Here is a 23,215-nt window from a genome sequence, read left to right on the forward strand (position 1 = left end):
TAAAATGCTTGGAGTGTTTGGAAATAGCACAGGAATGCAACATGTGATTTTTATTCAATTTCTATTTAACTACTTTTAAAAACAACTTGTCCCATGTCACATGACCCTTCTTCGAGTGGATCTAATGTATGAACTATATAAACAATTAATCACTGTCATTACTGTGCCAGTCCAAGTGAACATTTGGTGTATCACTCCTACAGTCGTTTTCTAAATAAAACCAATTGATCGTAATCTTTATTATAACAGCCCAGCCCATCACTTCAACTCTGAGGCGTTTGCTGAGGGCCGGCGCCTTATAACTGATGGGGTGGCCAGCATCAAGGCCAACGTTCAAAGGGAGAACTTCCAGGCTGCCAGAGAGACACTGGGGAGAGTACTACACACACTACAGGTAAGAGGAGAGAGACACTGGGGAAAGTACTACACACACTACAGGTAGCTAGAGAGACACTGGGGAGAGGACTGTACACACTACAGGTAGGTAGAGAGACACTGGGGAGAGGACTGTACACACTACAGGTAGCTAGAGAGACACTGGGGAGAGGACTGTACACACTACAGGTAGGTAGAGAGACACTGGGGAGAGGACTGTACACACTACAGGTAGCTAGAGAGACACTGGGGAGAGGACTGTACACAGTACAGGTAGGTAGAGAGACACTGGGGAGAGGACTGTACACAGTACAGGTAGGTAGAGAGACACTGGGGAGAGGACTGTACACACTACAGGTAGGTAGAGAGACACTGGGGAGAGGACTGTACACAGTACAGGTAGCTAGAGACACTGGGGAGAGGACTGTACACACTACAGGTAGGTAGAGAGACACTGGGGAGAGGACTGTACACACTACAGGTAGGTAGAGAGACACTGGGGAGAGGACTGTACACACAGTACAGGTAGGTAGAGAGACACTGGGGAGAGGACTGTACACAGTACAGGTAGCTAGAGAGACACTGGGGAGAGGACTGTACACACTACAGGTAGGTAGAGAGACACTGGGGAGAGGACTGTACACAGTACAGGTAGGTAGAGAGACACTGGGGAGAGGACTGTACACAGTACAGGTAGGTAGAGAGACACTGGGGAGAGGACTGTACACAGTACAGGTAGCTAGAGAGACACTGGGGAGAGGACTGTACACAGTACAGGTAGGTAGAGAGACACTGGGGAGAGGACTGTACACAGTACAGGTAGGTAGAGAGACACTGGGGAGAGGACTGTACACACTACAGGTAGCTAGAGAGACACTGGGGAGAGGACTGTACACACTACAGGTAGGTAGAGAGACACTGGGGAGAGGACTGTACACAGTACAGGTAGGTAGAGAGACACTGGGGAGAGGACTGTACACACTACAGGTAGGTAGAGAGACACTGGGGAGAGGACTGTACACACTACAGGTAGGTAGAGAGACACTGGGGAGAGGACTGTACACACTACAGGTAGCTAGAGAGACACTGGGGAGAGGACTGTACACACTACAGGTAGGTAGAGAGACACTGGGGAGAGGACTGTACACACTACAGGTAGGTAGAGAGACACTGGGGAGAGGACTGTACACAGTACAGGTAGGTAGAGAGACACTGGGGAGAGGACTGTACACAGTACAGGTAGGTAGAGAGACACTGGGGAGAGGACTGTACACTACAGGTAGGTAGAGAGACACTGGGGGAGAGGACTGTACACAGTACAGGTAGGTAGAGAGACACTGGGGAGAGGACTGTACACAGTACAGGTAGTAGAGAGACACTGGGGAGAGGACTGTACACAGTACAGGTAGGTAGAGAGACACTGGGAGAGGGGTACAGGTAGGACTGTACACAGTACAGGTAGCTAGAGAGACACTGGGGAGAGGACTGTACACAGTACAGGTAGGTAGAGAGACACTGGGGAGAGGACTGTACACAGTACAGGTAGGTAGAGAGACACTGGGGAGAGGACTGTACACAGTACAGGTAGCTAGAGAGACACTGGGGAGAGGACTGTACACACTACAGGTAGGTAGAGAGACACTGGGGAGAGGACTGTACACAGTACAGGTAGGTAGAGAGACACTGGGGAGAGGACTGTACACTGTACAGGTAGGTAGAGAGACACTGGGGAGAGGACTGTACACAGTACAGGTAGGTAGAGAGACACTGGGGAGAGGACTGTACACAGTACATGTAGCTAGAGAGACACTGGGGAGAGGACTGTACACAGTACAGGTAGGTAGAGAGACACTGGGGAGAGGACTGTACACACTACAGGTAGGTAGAGAGACACTGGGGAGAGGACTGTACACACTACAGAGAGACACTGGGGAGAGGACTGTACACAGTACAGGTAGGTAGAGAGACACTGGGGAGAGGACTGTACACAGTACAGGTAGGTAGAGAGACACTGGGGAGAGGACTGTACACACTACAGGTAGGTAGAGAGACACTGGGGAGAGGACTGTACACAGTACAGGTAGGTAGAGAGACACTGGGGAGAGGACTGTACACAGTACGGTAGGTAGAGAGACACTGGGGAGAGGACTGTACACACAGTACAGGTAGCTAGAGAGACACTGGGGAGAGGACTGTACACAGTACAGGTAGGTAGAGAGACACTGGGGAGAGGACTGTACACACTACAGGTAGGTAGAGAGACACTGGGGAGAGGACTGTACACACTACAGGTAGGTAGAGAGACACTGGGGAGAGGACTGTACACACTACAGGTAGGTAGAGAGACACTGGGGAGAGGACTGTACACACTACAGGTAGGTAGAGAGACACTGGGGAGAGGACTGTACACACTACAGGTAGGTAGAGAGACACTGGGGAGAGGACTGTACACACTACAGGTAGGTAGAGAGACACTGGGGAGAGGACTGTACACACTACAGGTAGGTAGAGAGACACTGGGGAGAGGACTGTACACACTACAGGTAGGTAGAGAGACACTGGGGAGAGGACTGTACACACTACAGGTAGGTAGAGAGACACTGGGGAGAGGACTGTACACACTACAGGTAGGTAGAGAGACACTGGGGAGAGGACTGTACACACTACAGGTAGGTAGAGAGACACTGGGGAGAGGACTGTACACACTACAGGTAGGTAGAGAGACACTGGGGAGAGGACTGTACACACTACAGGTAGGTAGAGAGACACTGGGGAGAGGACTGTACACACTACAGGTAGGTAGAGAGACACTGGGGAGAGGACTGTACACACTACAGGTAGGTAGAGAGACACTGGGGAGAGGACTGTACACAGTACAGGTAGGTAGAGAGACACTGGGGAGAGGACTGTACACACTACAGGTAGGTAGAGAGACACTGGGGAGAGGACTGTACACACTACAGGTAGGTAGAGAGACACTGGGGAGAGGACTGTACACACTACAGGTAGGTAGAGAGACACTGGGGAGAGGACTGTACACACTACAGGTAGGTAGAGAGACACTGGGGAGAGGACTGTACACACTACAGGTAGGTAGAGACACTGGGGAGAGGACTGCACACAGTACAGGTAGGTAGAGAGACACTGGGGAGGACTGTACACACTACAGGTAGGTAGAGAGACACTGGGGAGAGGACTGTACACACTACAGGTACAGGGAGAGACACTGGGGAGAGGACTGTACACAGTACAGGTAGGTAGAGAGACACTGGGGAGAGGACTGTACACACTACAGGTAGGTAGAGAGACACAGGACTGTACACAGTACAGGTAGGTAGAGAGACACTGGGGAGAGGACTGCACACAGTACAGGTAGGTAGAGAGACACTGGGGAGAGGACTGCACACAGTACAGGTAGCTAGAGAGACACTGGGGAGAGGACTGTACACACTACAGGTAGGTAGAGACACTGGGGAGAGGACTGTACACACAGGTAGGTAGAGACACAGGACTGTACACACTACAGGTAGAGACACTGGGGAGAGGACTGTACACACTACAGGTAGGTAGAGAGACACTGGGGAGAGGACTGTACACAGTACAGGTAGGTAGAGAGACACTGGGGAGAGGACTGTACACACTACAGGTAGGTAGAGAGACACTGGGGAGAGGACTGTACACACTACAGGTAGGTAGAGAGACACTGGGGAGAGGACTGCACACAGTACAGGTAGCTAGAGAGACACTGGGGAGAGGACTGCACACAGTACAGGTAGCTAGAGAGACACTGGGGAGAGGACTGCACACAGTACAACTCTTTGCTAAATGTTTTGTTGTGCTCCTAACTTGTGTATGGTAGTTAGCTTCGCGGTTATAGTGTTGGGCCAGTAACCGAAATGTTGCTGGATCGAATCCTTGAGCTAAAAAGGTACACATCTGTCTCTCTGCCCCTGAACAATGTTCCCCGGTAGGCCATCATTGTAATTAAACATTTGTTCTTAAGACTTGCCTTGTAAAATGGTTAAAAAGGTTAAAGACATTTTTTTTTACAAATAAATAAATGAAATAACAAATGTTTTTGTCGCACCAGTGTGATTAGAGCCCTGTCTGCAAGTATGGGGAGAGAGAGGAGTGTGAGAGGGAGAGAGAGAGAGAGAGAGAGGAATAAGGAGGAATGGGAGAGGGAGAAAGAGGAAGAGGGAAGAGTGGGAGAGGGAGAGAGAGGAGTGGGAGTGGGAGAGAGAGGAATAGGGAGGAGTGGGAGAGGGAGAGAGAGGAGTGGGAGTGGGAGAGAGAGAGAGGAATAGGGAGGAGTGGGAGAGGGAGAGAGAGGAGTGGGAGTGGGAGAGAGAGGAATAGGCAGGAGAGGGAGAGGAAGAGAGAGGAGTGGGAGTGGGGAGAGAGAGGAATAGGGAGGAGTGGGAGAGGGAGAGAGAGGAGTGGAAGCGGGATAGGGAGGAGTGGGAGGAGTGGGAGGAGAGGGAGGAGTGGGAGAGAGAGAGAGAGGAGAGAGAGAGAGAGAGAGAGAGAGAGAGAGAGAGAGAGAGGAATAAGGAGGAATGGGAGAGAGAGAGAGAGGAAGAAGGAGGAGTGGGAGAGGGAGAAAGAGGAAGAGGGAAGAGTGGGAGAGGGAGAGAGAGGAGTGGGAGTGGGAGAGAGAGGAATAGGGAGGAGGGAGAGGGAGAGAGAGAGAGAGGAGGAGTGGGGAGGGAGAGAGAGGGAGGGAGAGTGGGAGAGGGAGAGAGAGGAGTGGGAGTGGGAGAGAGAGGAATAGGCAGGAGAGGGAGAGGGAAGAGAGAGGAGTGGGAGAGGGAGAGAGAGAGAGAGGAATAGGGAGGAGTGGGAGAGGGAGAGAGAGGAGTGGGAGTGGGAGAGAGAGGAATAGGCAGGAGAGGGAGAGGAAGAGAGAGGAGTGGGAGTGGGAGAGAGAGAGAGGAATAGGGAGGAGTGGGAGAGGGAGAGAGAGGAGTGGGAGTGGGAGAGAGAGGAATAGGGAGGAGTGGTAGAGGGAGAGAGAGGAGTGGGAATGGGAGAGAGAGGAATAGGGAGGAGTGGGAGTGGGAGAGAGAGGAGTGGAAGCGGGATAGGGAGGAGTGGGAGGAGTGGGAGGAGAGGGAGGAGTGGGAGAGAGAGGAGAGGGAGAGAGGGAAGTGGGAGAGGGAGAGGGAGGAGTGGGAGAGGGAGGAGAGAGAGGAGAGGGAGAGAGGGGAGTGGGAGAGGGAGAAATGGGAGGAGAGGGAGGAGTGGGAGAGAGGGGGGGGGAACATCTATCTCACCTCATTTCTCATTTCATATTTCACCTTGGCTCAAGTATTATCATCTGAACCAAGTTATCCTCTGTCTAGAGGTGTCTGAAATAGGGAATTAGATACATAGCTTTCCCTCAGACACAGACTTGGTATATAATACATGCTTGTGTTTTGTCAGGACTTCTACAGCCACAGTAACTGGGTGGACCTGGGATACACTGAACCCTACGCCAACCTGATCCGCCCCGATCTCCCACTGGAAAACCTGGCAGGTAGGGAGGGCTTGAGTTAATGCAGCAACGAGGACAGCTAGGCATGGGATCCAACTGGAGGGATGTAGGTAGGGCAGGGAAGGAGAGAGGGTGTTTGGGCAGGGAATGAAGGAGGGAGGGTGATAGGGCAGGGAAGGAGAGAGGGTGGTAGGGCAGGGAAGGAGAGAGGGTGGTAGGGCAGGGAAGGAAGGAGGGAGGGTGGGTGTTAGGGCAGGGAAGGAAGGAGGGAGGGAGGTGGTAAGGAAGGGAAGGAAGGAGGGAGGGTGGGTGTTAGGGCAGGGAAGGAAGGAGGGAGGGAGGTGATAAGGAGGGGAAGGAAGGGGGAAGGAGGGGGGTGGTATTGCAGGAAGGAAGGAGGGAGGCGTGCTTGGAATGTTAGAGAAAAGTACGATAGCAGATTAAAAAGGAGAGACAAAGAGAGAAATCTGCTGCCACCTCTGGCTTCATGCGAAAGTGAGGTCATTAATTGTTTACAGGGAGTCTAAAGGGCAGACAGAGAGGGACACAAACACATATAATCTCCTATATTCAACAGAGCGAGATAAAGCTGAAGAGTCTCAGGGAATTATGGGTAAGAGAAAGGACGACCACGCCCATTTAGGGTTTAGGAGAGTGTGTGTGTGTGGGTGTGTGTATGTAAGTGTGTGTGCGTGTGTGTGTGTGTGGGGGGGTTAATGATTTGTGGTGGTAAATGATGTCCCTTGACAATTTAGTTAACTGTTATTTTATAAGAAAACATTGTGATTTGGTTCGGTAGATGTCAGCACCCCGACCTGCAGTGACTGTGTCAGTGGGGGGTTCTGTTCCAACTCCATCCTGCCTAACATTCTTAATGAGAAGAAGCTCACCTCTGGGTACATGGGGATCTTCTCCGCAGCTAAGCCTAAAGGTACACGCACACACACATACACACACATACACACACACACACACACACACACACATACACACATACACACACACTACCTTCCCCAGATACCCACACACTCTCTGTATAACACCCATCATCACCTCTCCTCCCCCAGGTAAGTGTAGTCATGGCGGTGCAGCTGACCTAACCAGCTCTGAGGTTCCTCGCGGGGGCATCAGCAAGGATGAGCGTCGCTCTGACAACGTGGCCCTGCACACTGCTGCTGTCACCGTAGCAACGACCGCAACCCTCCGGCTGCTGGACGACATCCGGGGAGCCGCCGGTGACAACAACTACCTACGGTACAGAGAGGGGTAGAGGGGGGTGAAGGAGAGGAGAGGGGTAGAGGGGGGTGAAGGAGAGGAGAGGGGTAGAGGAGGGTGAAGGAGAGGAGAGGAGTAGAGGGGGTGAAGGAGAGGAGAGGGGTAGAGGGGGTGAAGGAGAGGAGAGGAGTAGAGGGGGTGAAGGAGAGGAGAGGGGAGAGGGGTGAAGGAGAAGAGAGAGGGGTAGAGGAGGGTGAAGGAGAGGAGAGGAGTAGAGGGGGTGAAGGAGAGAGAGAGGGGTAGAGGAGGGTGAAGGAGAGGAGAGGAGTGGAGGGGGTGAAGGAGAGGAGAGGGGTAGAGGGGGTGAAGGAGAGGAGAGGGGTAGAGGAGGGTGAAGGAGAGGAGAGGGGTAGAGGGGGTGAAGGAGAGGAGAGGGGTAGAGGGGGTGAAGGAGAGGAGAGGAGTAGAGGGGGTGAAGGAGAGGAGAGGGGTAGAGTGGTGAAGGAGAGGAGAGGGGTAGAGGAGGGTGAAGGAGAGGAGAGGAGGAGAGGGGGTGAAGGAGATGAGAGGGGTAGAGGAGGGTGAAGGAGAGGAGAGGAGTGGAGGGGGTGAAGGAGAGGAGAGGGGGTGAAAGGGAGGAGAGGGGGTGAAGGGGAAGAGAGGGGTAGAGGGGGTGAAGGAGAGGAGAGGGGTAGAGGGGGTGAAGGGGAGGAGAGGGGTAGAGGGGGAGAAGGGGGAGGGGGAGAAGGGGAGAGGGGTAGAGGGGGAGAAGGGGAGGAGAGGGGTAGAGGGGGAGATGGGGAGGAGAGGGGTAGAGGGGGTGAAGGAGAGAAGGGTAGAGGGGGTGAAGGGGAAGAGAGGGGTAGAGAGGGGGTGAAGGAGAGGGGTAGAGGGGGTGAAGGGGAGGAGAGGGGTAGAGGGGGAGAAGGGGAGGAGAGGGGTAGAGTAGAGGGGGTGAAGGAGAGGAGAAGGGTAGAGGGGGGGTGAAGGGGAAGAGAGGGGTAGAGGGGGAGATGGGGAGGAGAGGGGTAGAGCGGGGTGAAGGGGAGGAGAGGGGGTGAAGGGGAAGAGAGGGGGGTAGAGGGGGGTGAAGGGGAGGAGAGGGGTAGAGGGGGGAAGAGGGAATTACCCATGTTGAAGTTACTCACAATCTCTCTCTTTATCTCTCTCTCTCCCACAGCTTCATGGGCATAGCGCGTTCGTCAGTGGTTGCTTTTGTGATCGACACCACGGGGAGCATGAAGGATGACATCCTTGAAGCCAAGAGAGTCGTCAATGAGATCATCGACAGCAAGAAGGGAACGCAGGATGAGCCCTCCCAGTACATCCTGGTCCCATTCAATGACCCAAGTAAAGCTGGCTTTACACTCCACCAAGCATTCTCCTTTGCAAAACATCACTGACAAACTCTGGCATTCACCGAAATGATGGTGCGGTTTGTAGTTAAGTCAGGAAGTGGTTAGTGATCAGTATGTGTTTGTGTGTGTGTGTAGAGTTCGGACCCCTGATAAGAACGACAAACCCTGATGTTATGAAAACAGAGATCGCTAAACTCAAAGCTGATGGGGGCGGAGACCTCCCTGAGATGTGCTTATCAGGCCTACAGGTACAGTGATTGACATGGCTATATTCCAATCAGCTTTCAGATATAGTCCCATTCTTTATTTATAGTGCACCTGACAACAAATAAAGACACTAAGCATTCTCTCTCTCTCTCTCTCTCTCTCTCTCTCTCTCTCTCTCTCTCTCTCTCTCTCTCTCTCTCCAGTTGGCGCTGACCGGTGCTCCTGCGTCGTCCCACATCTACGTTTTCACAGATGCCGTTGCCAAGGACATTGGGTTAAGGGACACCATCTTGGCCCTGATCAGGAGCACCAAGTCAACCGTGAGCACTTCCTCAAACACTTCCTGTTTTAGAAGAAACCATGTCCTGCAGTTCAGGATCTTATTCATTAGGGCACACAGTAGCAAAACGCAGCTAAATCTTTTCCAACGGCAAACGAAAACAAGCCATTCTTATTGGAGAGGTAGTCACTGCCTTTTTTCTTTCATTCTTCATTTAGTGCCTAATGAATACGACCAGGCAAACTCTCTCAAACACACCTATGTGTCTCTCCAGGTGTCTTTCTTCATGACTGGTGCTGGTGCTGGTGCTAGAAGGAGGAGAAGTGGAGTAGAGTCCAGGGCAGCTACATTCGAGACCTACAAGGACCTGGCGCTGGCGTCTGGTGGTCAGGCCATTGGAGTCACCAAGGAAAATCTGCCCCAGGCCACTGACGTCATCATCGACTCCTCCACCTCCGCTCTGGTGAGTCAACACTGGTGGCCATTTTGTTTTAGATCAGTAGTTGATTTGGAATAATTCAAAACTTGATCAATTAAGAAACACGTGCTTTATAAATAATGAATTTTAGAAATGCCTAGACATATTTGTTATATCTATGATAATTTTTATTTTACTAGGCAAGTCAGTGAAGAACAAATTCTTATTTTCAATGACAGCCTAGGAACAGAGGGTTAACTTCAGGGGCAGAACAACAGATTTATACCTTGTCAGCTCAGGGATTTGAACTTGTAACCTTCCGGTTACTAGTCCAACACTCTAACCACTAGGCTACCCTGCCTACCCTTACAATAAGACAACAACATACCCTTTCTATCCTCCTCTCTCATTATGTCCTCCTCCTCCTCCTCAGGTGACAGTCCTACAGCGAGCGAGGAACCCAGGCAAAGCTGAGACATTCTCCTTCCTGCTGGACGAGTCTCTGAACAACATCACCATCTACATCACTGGAAAGTCCCTCACCTTCACCCTGAAGAACCCTACAGGTGGGAACCTCCAACACCTACACACTGATCTAATATCAGTTTTCAGGTAAAGGTTCACCTAACTGAATAGGATGACATTTCCCCTAGACACTGATCTAATATCAGTTTTCAGGTAAAGGTTCACCTAACTGAATAGGATGACATTTCCCCTAGACACTGATCTAAGGTTAGTTTTCCCTCCTTAAAAGTTGACCTGTTTTGCGTGTTTGAGTATGTAGCGATCTTAATGTTTTTAAGGCACAAAGCACATTTCAACAAGGTATCATGAACCAGGTTTAGCCCATTGACAGTATGTTTGACTGTCATCCTATTTGACTGTCGCCCTCCTTGCCCCTACAGGTGTGACCCAGAAACAGAATGAGGTCAACGGGGAACTGGGGACTGTCCAGACGGTTGGCAACCTCTTCCGGGTCCGTCTGGCCTCCAACAAACAGACAGGATTATGGGAAATCAGCATGAACTCCAACCAGCCCTACACACTGAAGGTCACTGGTGAGTTACAATAGAAATATGTCTGTTCTATTAAATATATGTGTTATGCTCACGCTCAACACTAGATGGCAGCCTGGATACACACAGAGCCCAGACCTGGGTTTAAATAATCCATTCAAATGTGTCACATGCCCCAAATAAACTCAAAAAAAGAAATGTCAATTTTTCAGGACCCTGTCTTTCAAAGATAATTCGTAAAAATCCAAATAACTTCACAGATCTTCACTGTAAAGGGTTTAAGCACTGTTTCCCATGCTTGTTCAATGAACCATAAACAATTAATGAACATGCACCTGTGGAACGGTCGTTAAGACACTAACAGCTTACAGACGGTAGGCAATTAAGGTCACCGTTATGAAAACTTAAGATACTAAAGAGGCCTTTCAACTGACTCAGAAGAAAGATGCCCACGGTCCCTGCTCATCTGTGCGAATGTGCCTTAGGACTGCAGATGTGGCCAGGGCAATAAATTGCAATGCCCGTACTGTGAGACGCCTAAGACAGCGCGTCAGGGAGACAGGGCGGACAGCTGATCGTCATTGCAGTGTCAGACCACGTGTAACAACACCTGCACAGGATCGGTACATCCGAACATCACACCTGCAGAAACAGGATGGCAACAACAACTGCCCGAGTTACACCAGGAATGCACAGTCCCTCCATCAGTGCTCAGACTGTTCGTAATAGGCTGAGAGAGAATGGACTGAGGGCTTGTAGGTATGTTGTAAGGCAGGTCCTCACCAAATCAAATCAAATCAAATTTATTTATATAGCCCTTCGTACATCAGCTGATATCTCAAAGTGCTGTACAGAAACCCAGCCTAAAACCCCAAACAGCAAGCAATGCAGGTGTAGAAGCACGGTGGCTAGGAAAAACTCCCTAGAAAGGCCAAAACCTAGGAAGAAACCTAGAGAGGAACCAGGCTATGTGGGGTGGCCAGTCCTCTTCTGGCTGTGCCGGGTGGAGATTTTAACAGAACATGGCCAAGATGTTCAAATGTTCATAAATGACCAGCATGGTCGAATAATAATAAGGCAGAACAGTTGAAACTGGAGCAGCAGCACGGCCAGGTGGACTGGGGACAGCAAGGAGTCATCATGTCAGGTAGTCCTGGGGCATGGTCCTATGGCTCAGGTCCTCCGAGAGAGAGAAAGAATGAGAGAAGGAGAGAATTAGAGAACGCACACTTAGATTCACACAGGACACCGAATAGGACAAGAGAAGTACTCCAGATATAACAAACTGACCCTAGCCCCCCGACACATAAACTGCTGCAGCATAAATACTGGAGGCTGAGACAGGAGGGGTCAGGAGACACTGTGGCCCCATCCGAGGACACCCCCGGACAGGGCCAAACAGGAAGGATATAACCCCACCCACTTTGCCAAAGCACAGCCCCCACACCACTAGAGGGATATCTTCAACCACCAACTTACCATCCTGAGACAAGGCTGAGTATAGCCCACAAAGATCTCTGCCATGGCACAACCCAAGGGGGGGCGCCAACCCAGACAGGATGACCACATCAGTGAATCAACCCACTCAGGTGACACACCCCTTCCAGGGACGGCATGAGAGAGCCCCAGTAAGCCAGTGACTCAGCCCCTGGAATAGGGTTAGAGGCAGAGAATCCCAGTGGAAAGAGGGGAAACCGGCCAGGCAGAGACAGCAAGGGCGGTTCGTTGCTCCAGAGCCTTTCCGTTCACCTTCCCACTCCTGGGCCAGACATCACATCACCAGACATCACATCACCGTCAGCAACGTCGCCTATGGGCACAAACCCATCGTCGCTGGACCAGACTGAGGACTGGCAAAAAGTGCTCTTCACTGATGAGTCACGGTTTTGTCTCACCGGGGATGATGGTCAGATTCACGTCTATCGTCAAAGGAATGAGCATTACACCAAGGCCTGTACTCTGGAGCGGGATCGATTTGGAGTTGGTCTGGGGAGGTGTGTCACAGCATCATCGGACTGAGCTTGTTGTCATTGCAGGCAATCTCAACGCTGTGCGTTACAGGGAAGATATCCTCCTCCCTCGTGTGGTACCCTTCCTGCAAGCTCATCCTGACATGACCCTCCAGCATGATAATGTCACCAGCCATACTAGTCGTTCTTTGCGTGATTTCCTGCAAGACAGGAATGTCAGTGTTCTGCCATGGCCAGCGAAGAGCCGGGTCTCAATTCCATTGAGAAGTCTGGGACCTGTTGGATCGGAGGGTGAGGCCTACGGCCATTCCCTCCAGAAATGTCCGGGAACTTACAGGTGCCTTGATGGAAGAGTGGGGTAACATCTCACAGCAAGAACTGGCAAATCTGGTGCAGTCCATGAGGAGGAGATGCACTGCCGTACTTAATGCAGCTGGTGGCCACACCAAATCCTGACAGTTACTTTTGATTTTGACCCCCGCTTTCTTCAGGGACACATTATTCAATTTCTGTTCGTCACGTCTGTGGAACATGTTCAGTTTATGTCTCATTTGTTGAATCTTGATATCTTCATACAAATATTTACACATTAAGTTTGCTGAAAATAAACGCAGCTAACAGTGAGGATGTTTTTATTTTTGCTGAGTTTACAACAGGTGTAGGTTGACCTTACCGTGAAATGCTAACTCGTGAGCCCTTAACCAACCATTCAGTTTTAAAAATTAAGTAAGAAAAAGCTAGAAGAAAACTGGTTCCGAGTCCATTTTCAGGGGTAAAGGTCAGTCGAGGTAATTGAGGTAATGTCAAGAGAATTAAGTTCTCAGTGTTCATAAACCCAATTTGAATTGATTACTCAGCCTGATACCCAGAATTTGTAGGAAACTGGTTGTAAATGAATCAGACGGAGGCCCAGCTACAATAGTCAGGAATGTTTATTTATGAGAGCTCTGGTCATAATACCAGTACAAAGGTTTATATACCGCTCATTTCATCATAAATGTCCTTCCTCCTCCTCTCAGATACAATGGAAATATAGTTCACAAGCCTTCTCACATTGTCTGCCACCTGTGAAACAATCTACTACAAGCCCAAGACCATAGTCTGGCTTTTTTATGGCGGTTTTTGAGCAGTGGCTTCTTCCTTGCTGAGCGGCCTTTCAGGTTATATCGATATAGGACTCGTTTTACTGTGGATATAGGTACTTTTGTACCTGATTCCTCCAGCATCTTCACAAGGTCCTTTACTGTTGTTCTGGGATTGATTTGCACTTTTCGCACCAAAGTACGTTTATCTCTAGATGACAGAACGTGCCTCCCTCCTGAGCGGTATGACGGCTGCGTGGTCCCATGGTGTTTATACTTGCATACTATTGTTTGTATAGATTAACTTGGTACCTTCAGGCATTTGGAAATTTCTCCCAATAATGAACCAGACTTGTGGATGTCTAGAATTGTTTTCTGAGGTCTTGGCTGATTTCTTTTGATTTTACCATAATGTCAAGCAAAGAGGTGCTGAGTTTGAAGGTAGGCTTTGAAATAAATCCACAGGTACAACTCCAAATGACTCAAATGATGTCAGTTAGCCTAGCAGAAGCTTCTAGAGCCATGACATATTGTTCTGGAATTTTCCAAGCTGTTTAAAGGCAGAGTCAACTTAGTGTATGTCAACTTCTGACCCACTGGAATTGTGATACAGTGAATTATAAGTGAAAAAATCTGTCTGTAAACAATTGTTGGAAAAATGACTTGTGTCATGCACAAAGTAGATGTCCTAAACGACTTGCCAAAACTATAGATTGTTAACAAGAAATGTGTGGAGTGGTTGAAAAACAAGTTTTAGTGACTCCAACCTAAGTGTATGTAAACTTCAGACTTCAACTGTATGCTATGTTTGGTATAGTTACATCAGACAGAAGGTTTCTTAATGTAAAAACAAAAGGAGGAGGGATGTTTGGTCGTGGTGGATGGGTGGGTGTATAACGTCTAGCATCCCAAAGGCTGCTTGTTCATAACTCACCAGAACAATTTGAGCTAATTAGCAACTTTTCAACTACTTAGCATGTTAGCTAACGCTTCCCCTTACCTTAACCCTTTTAGCTAACTCATTACCTAACCCTAACCGTAACTATTTTAAATCATGTACAAATATGTCAAAAAGTATTTCACCCCAGGTCTGTTAGAGCCATAAGAGAAGGGAGAGAATACAGCCCTGACTGAGTGTGTGTGTGTGTGTGTGTGTGTGTGTGTGTGTGTGTGTGTGTGTGTGTGTGTGTGTGTGTGTGTGTGTGTGTGTGTGTGTGTGTGTGTGTGTGTGTGTGTGTGTGTGTGTGTGTATGTGTCTGTCTCCAGGTCAGAGTACCATTGCCTTCATTTATGACTTTGTGGAGACCTTCGAGGGACCTCACCCAGGATATGCCCTCATCTCTGGCCGTCCAAAAGCAGGTAAAACACTACAACATTATCTTAATCATCATCATTACCATATCAAGCAGGTAATCTGTCAATCACAATTTTACTAAGGCGACATCGTGGCGACATCATCTACATGAATGCAGCTGCCACTTCATTAAAGCCGTTAGAGGCAGATGATCATTGTGCATGTTGTTTTTCTCACTGGCGAGAGGTTTTGCCCTCATCGCTGTATTCTCTATCAGAAAGTAGGCTGGCCCTCTTTGATGTTGTGTTGGTCAAAACAATGCATTATGTTCATTTATAAAGCCGACTTAATCAAGTCATAAAAAGCCATTAATTGTAATTTGTAATAATCGATGTCAACAGTTACATAGCCGCACCCTTCAAGATAATCTCTCTCTCTCTCCCTCTTTTTCTCTCCCTACCCCTACACTCGTCCTCCTCTCTCTCTCTCCCTCTTTTTCTCTCCCTACCCCTACACTCGTCCTCCTCTCTCTCCCTCCCTCTTTTTCTCTCCCTACCCCTACACTCGTCCTCCTCTCTCTCTCTCCCTCTTTTTCTCTCCCTACCCCTACACTCGTCCTCCTCTCTCTCTCTCCCTCTTTTTCTCTCCCTACCCCTACACTCGTCCTCCTCTCTCTCTCTCCCTCTTTTTCTCTCCCTACCCCTACACTCGTCCTCCTCTCTCTCTCCCTCTTTTTCTCTCCCTACCCCTACACTCGTCCTCCTCTCTCTCTCTCCCTCTGTTTCTCTCCCTACCCCTACACTCATCCTCCTCTCTCTCTCTCTCCCTCTTTTTCTCTCCCTACCCCTACACTCCTCCTCCTCTCTCTCCCTCCCTCTTTCTCTCCCTACCCCTACACTCGTCCTCCTCTCTCTCTCTCCCTCTTTTTCTCTCCCTACCCCTACACTCGTCCTCCTCTCTCTCTCTCCCTCTTTTTCTCTCCCTACCCCTACACTCATCCTCCTCTCTCTCTCTCCCTTTTTTTTTCTCCCTACCCCTACACTCATCCTCCTCTCTCTCTCTCCCTCTTTTTCTCTCCCTACCCCTACACTCGTCCTCCTCTCTCTCTCTCCCCCTCTTTTTCTCTTCCTACCCCTACACTCGTCCTCCTCTCTCTCTCTCCCCCTCTTTTTTTCTCCCTACCCCTACACTCGTCCTTCTCTCTCTCTCTCCCTCTTTTTCTCTCCCTACCCCTACACTCGTCCTTCTCTCTCTCTCTCCCTCTTTTTCTCTCCCTACCCCTACACTCAGCCTCCTCTCTCTCTCCCCCTCTCTTTCCCTCCGTTCCTCCTCTCTTCTCTCCTTCTCCCAGGTATGCCTGCCATGCTGTTGGTATCCGTGTTGGGCAGAAAGGGCCCATCCTCTGTCAAGGTGGCCAACGTTGCCTTGGTGACAGTGTCAGGGTCAGAGGTCGTAAGTGGGGCCCTGGAAGACATGGGCAACGGGGAGTTCCTAGTTACGGTAACCAAGGTCCCTGCGGGGGAGTTTGTGGTGCTGTTGAACGGGACAGATGTGGTCTCCTCCACCGTGTTCCAGAGACAGTCCACCACTCAGATGTCCGTGTCCAAGGTTACCATCAAGGTAAGTGATGATGACACACTTCCTGTTTCCATTGAAAAATGGCTTTCATTTGTAAATCGTGAAGGAGTCTATATTGCATGTTGGGATAGTGTTAGACAAAAACCATGGTCATAGACATTTATAGACCATATCAGAAAGAAAAACGTGACTGACTATTACTCCCTAAACGAGTGTAGGGGTGTCGAAGCACAAGCATTTCGCTACACTCGCATTAACATCTGCTAACCATGTCTATGTGACAAATAAAATTAGATTTGATTTGATTTGATTTAGTACTGTGGGCCTACTTACAAATTACAACATGGACTTTCTAAGCACAGAAATGTGTCTCTGTAAATGGGCCAACAAACAAAAAGTGGACCTCACAACAACCCCTCAACAATTCCTCTTTCTTGTTCTTCTTGTCTTCTCAGGCCGTGGTGGACAGAAGCATGGAGCCTGGTAAAAACTTCACCCTTCCCTTCACCGTCATGACCGACGCCACTGGAGGCAGCTACAAAATCAGTGCCAGAAACGACAGAGACTTCAAAATGAACGTCCCTGGCAGGTAGGGATCAGGTCTGGAATATTCTGAGACTGGTCCCAGATCTGTTTGTTCTGTTTGTCTTGCCAACTCCTATGGTCATTGTCACGTGGCACATTGACCATAGGCATTGGCAATTTAAGCACAAACAGATCTGGGACCAGGTTATCTGGTTAAAATTAGCTTCCTCTCTGCTGGCAAAATGAATCAACATGACTAATTATTGTCCTCTCTTGGCATCACTTGTATTGACACTTAATGCTAACCAATTGCTGCTGCTAACTTATCAGTATCGCTGTGACCACCGGAGGAAACGCCACCGGTGAACTGACCATCACGGTGCCCACCAACACCCCCTCAGGAACAGACGTCACCCTGAGCATCGAAGCTGTGGCCCCCGGGGCGTCCGACTCCAACTATGCCGTCCTGCGCCTCTCTGTCGTCACCAAGGTAACCTCAGATATATATACAGATAGATATAAATATATTATGGACAAAAACAAACACAACATGCAACAATTTTAAAGAGTTACAGTTCATATAAGGAAATCAGTCAATTTAAATAAATTCATTCGGCCCTAATCTATGGATATCACATGACTGGGAATACAGATATGCATCTGTTGGTCACAGATAACTTAGGGGTGTGGATCAGAAAACCGGTCAGTATCTGGTGTGACCATCCATTTGCCTCAGGCAGAGCGACACATTTTCTTCGCATAGAGTTGATCAGGCTGTTGATTGTGGCCTGTAGAATGTCGTCCCACTCATCTTCAATGGCTGTCCAAATTTACTGGATATTGGCGGGAACTGGAACACACTATTGTACACGTCGATCCAGATCATCCCAAACATGCTCAATGGGTGACTGGTGTCTGGTGCAGGCAATGGAACTGCAACATTTTCAGCTTCCAGGAATTGTGTACAGATCCTTGTGACATGTGGCCGTGCATTATCATGCTGAAACATGAATGGCACGACAATGGGCCCCGGGATCTCATCACGGTATCTCTGTGCATTCAAATTGTCATTGATAAAAATGCAATTGTGTTCGTTGTCCATAGCTTATGCCTGCCCATACCATAACCCCACCGCCACCATGGTGCACTCTGTTCACAACGTTGATATCAGAAATTAGCTCGCACACACGACACCATACACATGGTCTGCGGTTGTGAGGCCAGTTGGACGTACTGCCAAATTCTCTAAAACAACATTATGGTACGGCTTATGGTAGATAAATTAACATTCAATTCTCTGGCAACATCTCTGATGGATATTCCTGCAGTCAGCATGCAGGAATATGTGTTGTATGACAAAAATGCCCATTTTAAAGTAGCCTTTTATTGTCCCCAGCACATGGTGCACCTGTGTAATGATCAGGCTGTTTAATCGGCTTCTTTATATGCCACACCTGTCAGGTGGATGGATTATCTTGGCAAAAGAGAAATGCTCACTAACAGGGATATAAACAAATTTGTTCACAGCATTTGAGAGAAATACACCTTTTGTTTTTATATTTCTGTCATTTTTTATTTCAGTTCACAAAATATGGGACTAACACCTTACATGTTGAGTTAATATTTTTGTTGTATAGAACCCTGTGTGTACATTCTAATGTGACATCACAATGGGTGTAGAAATGTAAGATAGTAGAGGTATAGATAAAGATACACTAGAGAGCTGAGAGGCCTATATGGGCCGTCTCCACTCTATAGGCCGCCTCCTCTCTATGGGCCGTCTCCTCTCTATGGGCCGTTTCCACTATATGGGCCGTCTCCACTATATGGGCCGTTTCCACTATATGGGCCGTCTCCACTCTATAGGCCGTCTCCTCTCTATGGGCCATTTCCACAATATGGGCCGTCTCCTCTCTATGGGCCGTCTCCTCTCTATGGGCCGTCTCCTCTCTATGGGCCTTTTCCACTATATGGGCCGTCTCCACTATATGGGCCGTTTCCACTATATGGGCCATCTCCACTCTATGGGCCGTCTCCACTCTATGGGCCGTCTCCACTATATGGGCCGTCTCCACTATATGGGCCATTTCCACTCTATGGGCCGTCTCCACTCTATGGGCCGTCTCCACTCTATGGGCCGTCTCCACTATATGGCCTGTCTCCACTTCCAAATGGTTTTCCTCATCTCTTCTCCCTCATCATCATGATCACGGTCTCTCCTCTTTCTCTCTCTTCTTTCTCTCTCCTCTCTCTCAATTCAATTCAATTCAATTCAATTCAAGGGGCTTTATTGGCATGGGAAACATATGTTAACATTGCCAAAGCAAGTGAAGTAATATAATATACAAAAGTGAAATAAACAATAAAAATGAACAGTAAACATTACACTCACAGAAGGTCCAAAAGAATAAAGACATTTCAAATGTCATATTATATACTGTATGTTAAAGAGAGTGGGGCTTACGCTGCATCCCTGTCTCACCCCACGGCCCTTTGGAAAGAAATGTGTATGTTTTTTGCCTATTTTAACCACACACTTGGTGTTTGTGTACATGGATTTTATAATGGCATATCTTTTCCCCCCAACACCACTTTCCATCAATTTGTATAGCAGACCCTCATGCCAAATTGAGTCAAAGGCTTTTTTTTTAAATCAACAAAGCATGAGAAGACTTTGCCTTTGTTTTAGTTTGTTTGTTTGTCAATTAAGGTGTGTAGTGTGAATACGTGATCTGTTGTACCGGGGTTGGGGTGCATGGGGTGGGCAGGAGGGGCATAGGTCTGATCTGAGGGGTCCTAAATGGGGTGTGGACATGGTTGACTTGTGGGGGTGTTGATTGGTTGGGGTGGTTGGGGTGGGGGTGGGTATGTGGCTGGTGGTGTTGTGGTCTGGATGTTGGTCCTCTCGGCATGTGTCCTCTATGTGTACTTCCGGGGGGGTCCAACAGGTCTGGGAGTGTGTCTCGCTGGTCTGGGTGGGGTGTCTATTGATCTGTTTCTCCTATGTGAAGTGTTGGGGCTGCGTTTGAGAGTGATGTCCTTTGGAGTCCGGGCAAGGGGGCACACTGCTGCCTTGTTTAGGTGGACCTGATCATTAAGGCTGTTTAAGTCCAGGGTGGAGTGGTGGACCAGGTAAACATTTGGTTTTGAGGCACAGTCATGGGAAATACTTGTGTTTACCCGCTGTATGGTAGCAGGGTGGAATTATTTTTGTGGTAGCAGGGTGGAGATAACCACTTGTGCATTGGGGAAAGTAGAAGACGATTTTTCAATCACTCCCTTCAGTGCTGTGGCCACCCTTTCTTGCTGTGTTCTCAGGTCAATTGTGCCTGTGTGTATTATTATGTGGCTAGGTGAACATAGTTGGTCCTCAGACAGAAGGTCTAGGGCGCGCTGGGTGGTTTGGACACCAGAGTTTAGAGACTGTGTGTTTGGAAAAAGTTTATTTTCTTCTATAAATGTCCCATTTGAGTCCATAAGTAGTACAATCTGTGTCTTGTGTATGTCCTCAGTGGGTGTGGGGGGGTTGTCAGGAGGGCTATCTCAGGGTGGCTGACAGGGGGGGTGCTCAGAGGGGTGAGATCCCCTTGGCTTGGCGTTCTTCATTTGTCTGTTCTGCTGTGATGTCGACGCTATGGTCAGGGTCTGGGGTGGACTGGTCTGCTGTGATGTCGACGCTATGGTCAGGGTCTGGGGTGGACTGGTCTGCTGTGATGTCGACGCTATGTTCAGGGTCTGGGGTGGACTGTTCTGCTGTGGTGTCGACGCTAGGTCAGGGTCTGGGGTGGACTGTTCTGCTGTGATGTCGACGCTATGTTCAGGGTCTGGGGTGGACTGTTCTGCTGTGATGTCGACGCTATGGTCAGGGTCTGGGGTGGACTGTTCTGCTGTGATGTCGACGCTATGTTCAGGGTCTGGGGTGGACTGTTCTGCTATGATGTCGACGCTATGTTCAGGATCTGGGGTGGACTGTTCTGCTGTGGTGTCTTGACTTTTGTCGGGAGCTGAGGTGGGCTGTTCTGCTGGCTTCTCTGCGGTGGTGGCCACCTCTCCAGTGGGTTGTTCTCTGTCACCCGCCATCCCCCTCACCCCCTCCTCCAGCAGTCCGATCCTCTCCTCTAGTGCTCTGTTCTTCTCCTGCTCTTGCTTTTTATATTGTTGAAGTTGTCTCACCACAGTCCAGAGTGCAGATACGTATCTCTCCACCTCCATCTCTCCGGGTCTGGTTAAGGGGTGTTGTTGTGCTGGACTGTTGTCTGGGTCTGTGCTGACTGGAGTGTAAAACCTTGCTGTTCCAGCTCCACCTGTCTTACCTCCAGCTGGGTGAATGTATCCTTTGTGTCAGTGAGGGAGTAGTACTCTGTGCTGGAAGGTTGACCTTCCGCTTGGAGTTGCTCGTCTGTGGGGTTATATAATGAAGAGGTCTGGTCTGACCTGCTCGGGGTGGGGGTATCTCTCTCTAGGGAGAGCTTCTCCTGCTGGGAAATTCTTTGATTAGGTGAAAGTCTGAAACTGTTTGGGGTTGACCTGTACCTGTTCCAGACTTATAGATATTTATATTAGCTGACTCAGAGTCCTCGCTGTCTAGAATCTTGATTTTCCACCCCTCATTAACACCCCCCCTCTTAACAGAGGGGTAGTGTGTTAGTGTAGCACTGTGCCATGCCAGGGGATGGTTTGTGTGGAAGATGAGGTTGCGGATGTTCCCATTTTGATAATAGTCAGCAAAAAAGTGTCTCTTGATTTTCCACAAGGAGCTTCATTTTGGGATCTTTTCTTGCCTTTTCATTCTTTACATACACAGGGTACTGTATTTTAATTCCATCTGAACAGCGGGAGGCAGCTTCTAAGGCCTCTCCATTTGGTTGGAGTAGACTGTTCCACTCTCCTGCCATTGTTGGGCTAAAGGGCATTGACACCTCTCACTCAATTCAGTCCTTATAAAGTAATGTAATGTATTTTTCTTCTTGGCTTTTGGAAATAAAATATAGCTTCAGACTAAACATTACTCACTCAGTTCCAGGTTTGATGGTGTTTCAGGTTTCTGTTGTTTTCTAGAGCATTTGCTGTATAGCGTTGGAATAATAATCTTTGGTAGTTGTAATCCTTCCAGGTGATTTGGTAATTCCGTCCAAAATCAGGTTGTATGTTTTGAGTTTGATTTGGAGTGAAGGTTATGTTGTAGAGGGCAGCATCCTGTGTATGTTCCTGACAAAAAAATCCAAGTTTGTCTAACTCTAAATCTCTCTTTTTTTAAAGAACATGCTGGAAAATGCAGGAGTTCATCTGATCATGACCTCTTTCCCTCTCTCTCTGTGTCTCCCCCCCACCAAGGTGACAGATTTCACCCCTCCCCAGTGTGAGGTGGTCAGCGTCTCGGTGGTCGACTGCCCAGCTGACCCAGCAGCCTGCAGCTCCGCCTTCTGGCAGCTCTCTGCCAACCTGACCGACGGTGTCAATGGCACAGGCATCACCAGCCTCACACACCGCCAGGGAGCAGGCAGCCTCACCCACACGGACCTGAAGCAGACGGTTGTTGCAGCAGCGTTCAACGCTTCGTGCTGCTCTCTGACAGTGGAGCTGGTGGCGGTGGACAAAGCCATGAATGTCGGCACCTGTCGGTTTTCCATCGTCCGCAACGCGGGACCGCCCTCCATCGCTCTGTCCCTCCCACTGTTGGTGTGTCTGCTGGTCTCTGCCCTCTTCACTACGTCCCTCAGAGACTTACTTATCTGATCTAATGCTGCGTTAATAACCAAGTGGGAAGGTGGAAATTGCCCGTTGTGAAGTTGTAAATACCTGTTGGATTCATTCATGTGCTTTGAACTCGTTGAGAAACGCAAATTGGTCAACAAGCTACTTTAACCATGAACTAAAAGTACAGCTATCACGCTTTTAAACATATTAGAGTGTTCAAAAACCATTTTAATAATAATGTTTTGTTGTTGCATCTAACTGCTGAACATGATGTTATTGAGTTCATTTCCTTAGTAGGTGACGTTAGAGGTCAGCATGTGGGAGAAGACGTAGCTCAGGGATGATAGACTAGTAGTTACCAGTTGGAGGGGCATTCAAGCTGATTTTCCCAGTGGTATGTGGTAAATACCACCTTCCCACGTGGTTATGAATGCAGGGTAAGGCTCATGTATCGACTGCCTGACCAATGCTGCCTCTTGAAGTTAAAAGGTTATGCTCCAGGCGAGCTACATCGCAGACATTGCATTGCATCAACAATGGTTTGTGTGACAAAGACAACATTTAAATGAATATCACTTTAAAAACTGCCAACAGTACTCTCTCTCTCTAAGCACTTTCTCAACATGTTATTTGCACTGTAAGATTGAAGTTTAATTTTTGTATCATAATGTAAGTCTCCAGTTACATCTCAGTCATGAATAAAAAGCTACTGTGTGAATGA

At 48.9% G+C, this 23,215-nt stretch overlaps 1 protein-coding gene across 1 annotated transcript in view; it reads left to right on the forward strand.

Moving 5' to 3' along the window:
• The window catches only part of LOC112262365 (von Willebrand factor A domain-containing protein 7-like), a 26,761-nt gene extending 3,546 nt beyond the window's left edge, over positions 1-23,215 (forward strand). The window contains exons 4-18 of the mRNA XM_042316823.1: positions 250-394; positions 5,803-5,896; positions 6,654-6,785; positions 6,922-7,108; positions 8,250-8,419; positions 8,563-8,675; positions 8,838-8,954; positions 9,189-9,377; positions 9,766-9,898; positions 10,238-10,390; positions 14,667-14,759; positions 16,046-16,314; positions 16,728-16,861; positions 17,128-17,287; positions 22,132-23,215. Of these exons, the coding sequence (XP_042172757.1) occupies positions 250-394; positions 5,803-5,896; positions 6,654-6,785; positions 6,922-7,108; positions 8,250-8,419; positions 8,563-8,675; positions 8,838-8,954; positions 9,189-9,377; positions 9,766-9,898; positions 10,238-10,390; positions 14,667-14,759; positions 16,046-16,314; positions 16,728-16,861; positions 17,128-17,287; positions 22,132-22,533 (2,491 nt within the window). The 3' untranslated portion in view covers positions 22,534-23,215. The remainder of the gene's footprint in view (positions 1-249; positions 395-5,802; positions 5,897-6,653; positions 6,786-6,921; positions 7,109-8,249; positions 8,420-8,562; positions 8,676-8,837; positions 8,955-9,188; positions 9,378-9,765; positions 9,899-10,237; positions 10,391-14,666; positions 14,760-16,045; positions 16,315-16,727; positions 16,862-17,127; positions 17,288-22,131) is intronic.

Source organism: Oncorhynchus tshawytscha, unplaced genomic scaffold, assembly GCF_018296145.1.
Source record: "Oncorhynchus tshawytscha isolate Ot180627B unplaced genomic scaffold, Otsh_v2.0 Un_contig_3021_pilon_pilon, whole genome shotgun sequence".
NCBI classification, from domain to species: Eukaryota; Metazoa; Chordata; class Actinopteri; order Salmoniformes; family Salmonidae; genus Oncorhynchus; species Oncorhynchus tshawytscha.